At 31.3% G+C, this 12,046-nt stretch overlaps 1 protein-coding gene across 1 annotated transcript; it reads left to right on the forward strand.

The window, feature by feature from the left end:
* Positions 1–7,445: 7,445 nt before the first annotated feature.
* Positions 7,446–11,579, forward strand: LOC143057486 (uncharacterized). Its single transcript, XM_076230794.1, has 6 exons — positions 7,446–7,638; positions 8,214–8,333; positions 8,973–9,077; positions 9,795–9,914; positions 10,607–10,711; positions 11,392–11,579. The coding sequence occupies exons 2-6, from the start codon at positions 8,318–8,320 to the stop codon at positions 11,577–11,579; spliced, it is 534 nt and encodes a 177-aa protein (XP_076086909.1). The 5' UTR covers positions 7,446–7,638; positions 8,214–8,317.
* Positions 11,580–12,046: the final 467 nt, after the last annotated feature.

Genomic DNA, 12,046 nt, shown 5'->3' on the forward strand with positions numbered 1-12,046 from the left:
AAGATTAGACATTAAAACACTAAAAACTAGGGTTTACCATTAATTTTTAACCCAACCATATGATAGTACTATGGTAAACTTATGGAAACACATGATACAGTCATGAAATTGAATATTTGAAATAGTACGACCAGAAAAATACAAGACAGAGTTGTAAACAAAAGAAAGTAATGATACATATCGAATTTTTAATTTATTTATTTAAAATGTACGCTTGGGTTAAATAATGGAAATTAACACTGTATATTTATATAAACGATCAATCTTGTAATAAATAGAAATAAACAGCAATAATGTTCAGCAAAGTAAGAACTACAAATAAGTCAACATGACTAAAATTGTCAGTTTATCCCTTAAGGAAATATTGCCCTTTATAGTAATTTTTTAACAATTTTCATAAATGTTTGTAAATGTTTAGAATGTATTTTCCACTGTAATTACTGAGCCAAGTTCATTATAGATAGAGATAATTGTAGCAAGAAGAATGTCCAGTAAAGTAAGATCTTCAAACACAGCATGATCACCAAAACACAATTTTGTCATGAATTTATCTGTGTCCATTGTTTAATATGCACATAGACCAAGGTGAGCGACACAGGCTCTTGAGAGCCTCTAGTTTAAATACTAGTAGATTATACCGTTGGTTTCTTCTGTTTGAATGGTTTTACATCAGTTAGTTTAGTGCCCTTTTTAGCTTGCTGTTCGGTGTGAGCCAAGCTAAGGCGGTACTGTGACCTATAATGCTTACCTTTACAAATTGTAGCATTGATTGAGAGTTGTCTCGTTGGCACTCATACCTCATCTTGTTTCATTTTGTATAACTATTTAAAAAAAATGGAAATGGTGAATATATCATAGGGAAAACAACCCGACCAAGAATCATAAAACAGCCGAAGGCCAATAATGGGTTTCCAACGCAGTAAGAAAATCCCGCACCCGGAGGCGGTCTTCAGCTGGCTTCTAAATAAAAATGTGTTCGAGTTCTGTGAAAATGGACATCACACTAAACTTCAATCATATAAATGAACTTAAATTTAAAACAAGAAACATACAATTATGATATGTATATGACGTACATTAACACATAGGCATGCACACCTACATGTATTAGTACTAATGTTTTAAAATGTTAAGGAATGTCCTTTTTTGATTTCTGTTAGTTTATTGGGTTTAAATGCTCTTCAACATCGTAACTGAATAAACATTATGGAGTATCTAATCTTTAGCCCTGTATCATTAAAAACTTAAAAAATAATAAACAACTTTATTTTGTTAGAAATTTGATTCTACTGTCATACATGAAGGCAACAGTAGTATACCGCTGTTCGAAACTCATAAATCGATAGAAAAAAACTTAAACTGATGGAAACGCATTAAATATAACACCAGAACAACGACACAACAATAAAATGTAACACACACAGAAACGAACTAAGCATTAGACAAAATACAAGTGAGAAATTTAGCTTTTTTAAAACCAGGTTGACGTGGTTGAATCCACCATTTTCTACATAAGAAAATGCTTGTACCAAGTCAGGAATATGAGAGTTGTTATCCATTCGTTTGATCTGTTTGAGATTTTTATTTTGCCATTTGATTAGGGACTTTCCGTTTTGAATTTTTATTGGAGTTTAGTATTATTGCGATTTTACTTTTTGTTAGAAAATGTGTGCGAGAAGTCTTTTGACAAATCTATGTTAAGAGAGTTTTGCTCTTAACATTTTTTTTTTTACCGTAGTTCATTTTTTTATGCATAAAATTTGTGAGCATGTGAAGAACTTCAACCATCAGATGGGATAACATATTTTTATCTGTAATCACTTTACACCATAAAGAATCTATAGTAACAACTTTAAATGGAGCCTATATATTGTACAGTGGCTGGTGAGAACATATGAATTTCTAGTGATGCATGTCGCAACTTCGGATAAGAGTCTACAGAGGGATGAATACCTATATATATATTACATCTATAAGATTAAATGGGAAACAGGCAACCAAAACTGTTGCTTTTACTGTGTAATAAAGTGATATTTTAACATCGGAAGCTTGTTGATACGACAACAATTAACTTTGTAAAAATACTGTAGTGACACTGTGGACAAGAAATATTCTTTATTTGTGTTATTTATTACACTAGTATTTTTAAAAAAATATTTTATTATTTATGTTTTTTTAATTTTAAGTTTTGTTCACACCAGCTAATACACTTACATTGAAAGACATTTTGAGATGAATGCCCATCTACTCTTTATTTTCAACAAGACTGAACAGTCTAAAGACAATTTTATATCGTAACGTCTTGATGTTCAGGATTATAATTTAGTACGCCAGACGCGCGTTTCGTCTACATAAGACTCATCACTGACGCTCATATCAAATATCTATAAAGCCAAACAAGTACAAAGTTGAAGAGCAAAACAAGACACAGCTATCCACCAAAATTCAAATGAAGTGGATGTAAGCAATTAACGGCAAGCTTCCGACCTTCAACAACGAGGAAAAACAATAACGTATGGTCGGCTAAAAAAGGCATGAAAAACATGAAACAATTCAAGTAAGAAAACTCTTTAACATACTATTTCTGTACTTTTAACCAAGAACATTTTATATAATATTTAAGGAATTCATTAAACAAACGTTCAGGAATACATCTTTTAGAAAACAAGTTTTTGTTTAAGTATATTAATTTATAGTAGATTGGGAAACAACTTTTGAGGACAGTTGTCTCATTGGCAATCATACCACATCTTCTTTTTTATATTTGCAACTTATATTAATCCCTTTCCACTTTGCAGGTGCGAGTGCTGCCTTGTAGCGGCATTATCCTGCTCTTTTTCGAAATCTTCAAGGGTGTCTTTAACGTGCAAGAGATATGGCTCTCTCTTAACACAGGTCAGCAATTTATCGTCCCCTTCCGACGGACCTCAAGACCATACTCGCAAATGGTGTCAAGGGAGAACCGAAACTTCAGTCCCTGCAATTTTCATCTCGGAACGGGAATTAACCGGGAACCTTTGTGTTAGTAGTACGATGCGCTAACCACTACACAACGGCTCTCTCATCAGCCAACTTTGATACTTTTATTCAGTGTCCCCTATTATTATGACACATAAATGAATGTTCTTAGGAATACTTATTGTCAGTATTTCCATGGTCAAAATAAATCAAAGAAGAGACAAAGGACAACCTTGTCAAACACCTATCTTAAATTTGAAAGTATGAGAGCTAAATATAAGACTACACTTTATGTGAGTACAAAGTTTAGATCCAATTCCTGAACTTGGTGCAAAAATTAAAACAATGCGTTACCTTTTTAATCCCCTTTAACTATATCGAACTCATTAAAAAAAGTATGAATATCTTTTTTAAAAATCTGTGTTAGAGAGAATTCTCTGAAAAGTTTTTTTCCAGCAATTTCATGTTTTAATACTTGGAAAATCGTTCCCCATACTATTTACGTAATAATTTAAATTGTTAGATAATTAGATATTGTGTAGTTTGAGCTTTACAGTCTTGCTAGTTATTTATATAATTCACTAGAATTTGTAATATATGACACCATCACTCCATATGGCGTTTTACATATACCGCGAAAAAAACTCACTGGCAGTTAAACACTCCCTTTAAAATTCGAAAAAAAACCTAATGAACCCTCGATGTAAAAGAAAGGAAAATAAAATGTTAAAAAAACAAAGTACCAACAAAAGTAACTTATCTGATGAGTTAATCCATTTCCAAATGATGATTACAATTTGTTCTTTTTCAGTTTTATTTCACCACTGTTTAGAGAGGAACTAGCACTTACAAATATATTTTATTTTGTCACACTATAGATGTGTGTCTTGATATAGCCAGGATCATGTAATCAGTTGTTATCATTGGTTGATACCAGTAGAAATGTTTTGTTTCTTGCTTTATTCTCGTTAAGATTGTTCTGCATTCTGTCGTGTCGGTAAATGTTGTGGATGACATTACGTTATCGGCTTTGCTCGTGATTCCTATGGTGTTCTATTGTTGCTTAATTCCAGGTGATTTGAACTCTGTGTACTATCTGTGTTATTGACAATCATACAACTCTTCTTTTAAAAATAGAAAACTATAAAAAAATAAATGTAGAAAAAAAATGAACAAAAAAGACAGGTTTCAAATATTCGACTATTGAATAAAAGAGTCAGATCTTGAAATTTGTACAAAGAGAACGATGTCCAAGAAGACAATAAAAAGAAGAAATCTTGTAAGATTTCTGGCAACTCGAAACCACAAAAACAATACGCACAAACAACATTATTAACATCGAAAATTATTTAACAAGCCAAACTGCACCCCAAAAGTATGTTGAGTTAAAAAAGTTTGGAAACAAAATATGTTTGAAATCAAACGCCATCAAGAAAGGGGGCATGTTTGTTTTAAGTTTTACAGTTTTTACGATAGCGCAATATCTTATTACATTTGTACATATTCTTTTTACATGTAACTCGAAGAAATATAAATCTGTTTTATAAAAAGACATATAAATGAACAGTACATAGTGTATGTATTCTTCCGTTACTGGATATTAGTTGCTTTTATAAATTTAAAAGCATTTTACACTGGCGTTCAACTCGTGAACCCTAAGGCAAATTCAAAGGCTGTATGCATTCTCAAAACAGGTATAAAATTCCTATATTCATGATTGTATAGTGTAATCAGGAATGTTAGGAACTTTTTTTATTAAATTTTGCCGGGATATAAAATTGAAAATTCGTTATAACGTCACCATTACAGTTTTTCATATCCGATGTTGCTGCACAGTCATGTATCTAATATTACATTTACCTTACTGGTGGATAATTCATAAACATAGTCATGTTTATGAATTCTTTTTAAGTTAGAAATTTTTTGTTCGAATATGGCCATAAAAAATTTGATATAATGAACAAAAAAAAATTGTTTTTTTTATTTTTTCTTTCATTTAAGCAAATTTGTTTGAATCTACATGTACTTTGAAATTATTGTTTGTTTAGAAAGTACATCAAATATGATTTTATATATCGTTTTTTACAATGACAGACTTACACGGTGAATAAACCCTTGAGATTATTGCGTTTGTTATATTCTATTTTTAACAAGACAAATGACAAAACAAATCCTATCTTTTTAGATAACAAAGTAGACAACATCTGTATTTAATCATTAAAAGTCAATAATATTCTACAAGGGAGGAGAAAAAAAATTGGAAAAGTACAACTGTAGGTTGTAGTTAAAATGTTTTTACTTCCTGTTTGACCGCCTTCGTGGTTGCAGCATCTGGTACATTATATTTCGTTGCGTCTGTTTGAAATTATAAGTGTCAGTCTAACTTTTACCATATTCATATTCAACTTCATACTCAGAGATGAAATTCAACGTTGCGTTTTTGGTTGTGTTTTCTATTTTTTTGACTTTTCAAATTGTCGAAGGTAAGATGACACTGTAAAATGCCTGTACCAAGTCAGGAATATGACAGTTCTTGTCCATTCGTTTTTGATGCGTTTTGTTTGATTTTGCCATGTGATTATGGACTTTCCCAATTGATCTTCCTCTAAGTTCAGTATTTTTGTGATTTTACTTTTTATAACACTTATAAGTCATGCTTCATTATTCATGTACTTATGCTGGGTCTGCATGGAGGGTGCTGGAGCCTTATTGTTTTCATTTTGTCCGTCCGTTCGTCTGTTCGTCTGTTAGTTCGTAAAATAACTTTTGTGCAAATACATATTTGAAACTATGGAGAGGCCGTGACACAAGTGAAATAAAAATATTGGATTTGTAAATATTTTTTTTAAAAGTTAGCCAATTAGTTTTGGAAAAAGTTTCTGTCAAAACATTGTTAATGCAAAAGCTCCAAAAATGTTCGTATGAAAGCGATAAATTTTGCTCATTTCTATTGTGTGATATATTTTCGTGAATTTTATTTCGTACCAAAATTAGGCAATTGTTGTTTTGGTAATATATCACTCACATTGAGAAATACTATTTGTAAATGTTAAACTCCAGTCAGGACAGTCAAGCTGAAATTTTGAAACTTTATGGGAGAAATAAGTAATTTAGATGTAGTTAGTATCTTTCATGACAATTTACATTTCAATGTTAGGGAAAACGTAGTGGCTGTTTAAACAGTTACAAATTTTGAGAAACATATTTATGTGAAAGGGTTTTAATTCAGACAGATTTATATCGCTTCTCCAAATTTGTCATAACTGAACTTTCATGAAAATTTTTAGTGTATAGGAGATAAATTTTGCGTTGAGAACTTTTTTTATTTTCTATCAATAATGTCACAACCCGAATCCCAAAACCAGGTTCAACCCACCATTTTTTCTTAAAATGTCTTGTACCAAGTCAGGAAATGACCATTGTTATATTATAGTTCGTTTCTGTGTGTGTTACATTTTAATGTTGAGTTTCTGTTGTGTCGTAGTTCTCCTCTTATATTTGATGCGTTTCCCTCAGTCTAAGTTTGTAACCCGGATTTGTTTTTTTCTCAATCGATTTATGAATTTCGAACAGCGGTATACTACTGTTGCCTTTATTCATACCTAACGACACACGTGTATCGTTAGTTTTCGTTATTGTGTTTTGTAGACAATTTAATTCTTTTAGTAATTTTTCGTTTTTTTATAGTTGTCATTATAAATTTTTAATTGCTTTTCTCTTTATTATCCTCCGCCTGTCTTTTTTACTACTTTTTTTCCGAATTGTTCTCATTAATCTTTTCAACATTTGAAATTTAATAGCAGATTGTCAGGATTCTAAACTACACACAGTTATCTTATTGATTATTTCCATTTATTTAAGGCACACGAAAGCAAAAGCCAGGAAGAATTCGAAGTCGTTACGTCAAAGACAACATTTGGAGTAAACTTCGATATTACATGAATACATCTAGACCGAAGAATACAGGTGCAATTTAATGATTTATATGTACAAACATTAAAAATATCTATATAATAAAAAAAATATCTGACGCATTCAGGTGTGAGTAAAAGTTTTAAACAAATCATTAATTTTATCAGGTTTTTTTATCCAGTTGTACACTATTTGACGGCTTAAGCTTAACGATTCTGAAAGTTGAGTATTGGCGCTTTCAAGAATCAAAACATATAATGGTACTTAACTAAATCTATATATAGGTATATAAGTATTTTGTCATGCCGATTAAAAGTAACTAGTTGTGAAATAAGCATAACATGCTTTTTTTTTTAAAATCTAAATTATTTCAGAGATTATTGTGTAAAATCTTTAGTCAAAATTAGGGATTTAAAACATCCCTGAACCTGTACGGAATTTTATAGAATCACTGAAATAATTAAGAATTTTGTTCGATTCAGTGATTAAATAAATATTCACTTATTATTATATACCGTATTGATGAAACAGAACACGCGGTAAATGGTGTCTTTTCTGGACAAATCATTGCTGAATCTTTTCGTCCTCGGGGACAAAAGGAAAATAGGGCTATTCCCTAAATATGACAAAGATTATGTCAACATTTAAAAATTAGAAAATATTTATTTTTAGACTGCACCTGTAGAACCAATTGTGATATTGACATTGAACGGAGAGATGACAATGGAGTTTGTTGTCGAAGTCAAGAGTGTTGTCTGCCATGTAACGGTCAGTGTTCTATGTTATGTTTATTTTACCATTGTTTCTCTACACATTTATGTTTGGACAATTATTTCAAATATTTCGATCTTAACGCGAAGAAAGTACAAGTGTAAATATCAATACGTTAGTTTTGTTAAACAAATGACTGGAGCTGATTTCATTTGAACTATCAGCAGATGTAGAACTAAAGAAACACACAACTATAAAAGAACGGAACAACACAAACAACATGGTAAAAGGTATAGGATTTATAAGCCCCCCCCCCAAAAAAAAAAAACCAAACAAACAAAAAAAAAAACAAAAAAAAAACAAAAAAAAAACAAACAACAAAACAAACAGTTTCATGTGAATAAATTAGTTAATGCGACAGGAAGAACTTTTTATAATTGTCATATATCGACTGATTAATTGATTTGTCTATTCATTTATCGATCTATCAAAGTTCAAAAACAAAGTGTAGTCGTATTTAAGGTCAATACATCAATTGATATGTATTTTGTTACATGAATTTTAGTTTAACAGATTACCAAGATATACTAGCAGTCATTATTCTGAAGTTAATTGTAATTGAATTTATCTAGAAACACTTGAATGCACATCTCGTAATGGAACATGTCAAACTACGTGTGGAGAAAACGAAATCGCTACAGACACTTCTTGCTGTAATGGATTGAAATGTTGTGAAATGCCACAGTGTACTGGTATGTAGAATCTAAGATAAATATCGTGTATTGGTTAAATGTTGTAAATGTATACGGATCTAGAGTAAGATCGAAAATTGTCTTCTGAAATACAGGCGAAATGTTCTTAAGTAATATCCAATACTGAAAATGTCATTGCAAAAAAAAAACTACGAAAAGACCAACAGATCATAAATTACAACATTGAAACTAAAGACTGAGATACATGGACCCAAATACTATGGATTATATCAAGTGATAAGGAAGTTTTGCAGAGCCTGCTCAATATGTGGCACCCGTTGTGTTGCTCATGTAAGTACAAACCATTTTCTGAAATACTAGATGTGAAACATATATAAAAAAAAACACGGACATAGTTTATGTCTGCGTGCACGTTGTATTCATTGAGGAGCAGAAAGATCTTTTTCGTAACGTCTGTATTAGGTTTTATTTTCGCAGAAACTCGAGATTGGGCTTTTATTTTTATGGGATTTTCGGGATTTACGCTTATCGGGACTGAAGAATAAAATATCGGGATCTGGTAAATCAAAATTTTCTGATATTATGGGTGATGTCCCATCCTACTGTTCTCTTTTGTAGTTTGTTATGTATACATGATATATATAAGACCTACATCGGATAATACATTTGTTTTAACAGATGACAAAGACTGTAACTGTAACACAGAATGTGATGGGATAATTGAAAGAGAAGATATAGATGGATCCTGTTGTGATAATTTGAAATGTTGTAAGCCTTGTGCTGGTAAGTCATTATATCATTGAAACAGTAAAATTTATAACAAGAAAAAAATATATTTTAACATGAATATCTGTGGTTATTTTTTTATTTTGTTTGTTTGTAAAGGAATCGATTTTTTTCAATTTCCGACTTTTTATTCCAATTTTAGATTCTTGATTAATGGGGAAACAACATCTAGGAAGAACCACATGTATCCTTTCCTTCACGGATCAAGTAAAACGAGTGAAGGGTGTTGTACAGGATTTAGATCTGATGAAAATTCTTGCCTCTTCTGAGTGATATTGGATTTACTAAATAACTACACAATGAGATACACCAATTTAGATAAATATCAGCTGCATTTGGCTCGAAACAGGAGTAATAGCTCATCGAAGCTTTTATTACACCTGTTACTTTGTCTCGTACAAAGTCAGCTGATATTTAAATACACTAAACAGTTATTGTCTACATAATTACTATTCATGTTTACCAGGTTTAATTGAACATACAAGGTACTGGATACTTTGACGTCAAATACTTTTTTTTTTTAAAACGATATTTGAAATCCTTGCATTACTATTTTATGATTTTTTTGTTAACTTTCTAAAGATTTCTATCCGCACTCCAATCAGTAAAAACATGCTGCATTTCCATATGACAGAGCCAATTTTAAGCATTTTTATATCAAATTTAACTTTATATATATTTTGAAACATACTCATTGTTATCAAATATGTCTAGATACACTTCAATGCACATCTCGTAATGGGACATGTCAAGCTTCGTGTGAAGAAAACGAAAACGCTACAGACACTGCTTGCTGTAATGGATTACAATGTTGTGAAATGCCACTGTGTACTGGTTTGTAAGATCTATAATTATTGTTTATTTGTTAAATATTGTAAAAAATGTATACGGGTAAGTTAGATCTAAATTTGTCTCCTAAAATATAGCCGAAAGATTCAAAAGGAATACTCAAACTCATCAGTCGAAAAAAACCTGATACTTCCATGGCAAAAACAAACTGATATGGCCGTGGCAAAAACAAACAAACAAACGACTAAAATACAAATACAAACCTCACAATAGAACAGTAAAACAGAAACAGAACATTCTACAACAGTTGAAGTATAGTTATGTAACAAGTAACCTTCAAAATATTAATAAGTAACACCATTAAACCTTACTGGTTCATTCAAAGAATAATGTTTAAACATTACATGCTGTCATAGTACAAGAGATAATGCAGAACAACAGAGAAAGGAATGATAAGAAATATATATGTGAATGTTGTTAGCACTTGGAATTTGTTAAGAAGCCGGGCGATGTTTTCGGGACGTCGAGATAAGGTTTTTTGCTTTTTTGGTAATTCAACATTAGGCCGTTATTTTTTTTGGAAATCGGGATTTTCCTTATTCGGGACTGAAAATAAATGTTCGGGATCCGGTAAAGAACGGATTATTTTTTTTCCGGATTAATGGTTGATGTCTCATGCTACTTTTCTTTTTTATAGTTAATAATATAAATATAAGACCTGCATTTTATTTTAACAGATGACACAGATTGTAATTGTGAAACAAAATGTGATGGGGTAATTGAAGGAGAAGAGAGAGCTGGATCTTGTTGTGATAATTTGAAATGTTGTAAGCCTTGTACTGGTAAGTCATTATATCATTGAAAAAAGATGTATAACAATATTATTTGATCATTTAAAGTTATTTTTTACTTATTGCTAGGGAATGCTAGCAGTAGTTTAATTTCTCAATTTTTGACATTTTTTTCCAATTTTAGGCTTCTTGGTAAATTGAAATCAACACTTAGCTATAATAAACTGTATCATTTCCTTCACAGAGCAAGTAGACACAAGTTTAGTGTATTGTGCAGGATTTAGGTCTGATAATGATTGTTTTACTTTGTCTTAGTGATATATCGATCAATCTTAATTTGTTTCGAAGAACTCATATTCTATTAAAAGTAGAACGAAATCAGTGATATATTTTTTAAGAAGATTGGTAGAAAGCGTTTTTTTTTTCTAGCACTTGGCATTACAGCTGCTGCGTATTTATAAGCAGAAACTTATAAATGACTATTGCCTCAATGGCATAGTTAGCCAAGTAGTTGCTGTTTCTCAACACTTCTAGCGCTGATACTCTTCGAGAGATTTTTTACTCTTAAATGCTGAAACGCGAAAACGGAAACTAGATACATGCATATACATATCCATTTCGTGGTTTGACGGTTTCGAGGAAGACACTTGTCGCTAAAATCAGAATGGTTACCTCGTACATACTTAATTAAATTTCGACACATAAGTGTGTTATTATTTTATATTTAACAGGAGTATGTGGGGGGAATTTCACAGAACTGATTGGAAGTTTTTCATCAACAAACTATCCATGCAACTATTCCATTAATCAAGACTGCTTTTATAGCATTAGCGTTCCTGTGGGTTATACCATTACGCTTACCTTCACAACGTTTTTCCTGGAAGGAGCAGACTTTGATTTTGTAGATGTATGTATTTAGAATATTTTCGATATATTAGTTTTGATTTTACCTCAACAAATTTTATGGGTCAAATTGCATTCTATGTTTTAAAACACACGCATTGCTTGTGATTGTACTACTCTTATTTGTGAAAGAAATTAGAAATGAATGAAAGGGGATGTTGATTAGATACAGTAAATACTGCCAGAGATCTGAACTCTCAATCTTATAACTTTATTCAGTACCAAAAAAAAATCTATTATTTTTATTGGTTGGATTCTGAGTGCAGTACGATAATCTTGCTCGACATGTTTAAGACTGCATGTCATGATATCAACAAAATTTAAATTCCTAAAAGACGAAATGCAAAGAAAATATAAAGTCAACCATAGTTAAAATCCCGGACATGAACAAGAAAACTCAGAGCAGGATCTGCTAGCCCTTCCAGAGCACCTAATTTCACCCCCCAGATTTTGGTGGGGTTCGTGTTGCTGGCCTTAATTTAT

This window comes from Mytilus galloprovincialis, chromosome 13, assembly GCF_965363235.1.
Source record: "Mytilus galloprovincialis chromosome 13, xbMytGall1.hap1.1, whole genome shotgun sequence".
Lineage (NCBI taxonomy): Eukaryota > Metazoa > Mollusca > Bivalvia > Mytilida > Mytilidae > Mytilus > Mytilus galloprovincialis.

What these genes read in the sequence shown, in the direction of transcription:
- LOC143057486 (XM_076230794.1), top strand. An exon ending in ATGTTGTAAGCCTTGTGCTG is followed by an intron (nt 9,078 to 9,794) that starts GTAAGTCATTAT and finishes AAATATGTCTAG; the next exon opens with ATACACTTCAATGCACATCT. An exon ending in TGAAATGCCACTGTGTACTG is followed by an intron (nt 9,915 to 10,606) that starts GTTTGTAAGATC and finishes TTATTTTAACAG; the next exon opens with ATGACACAGATTGTAATTGT.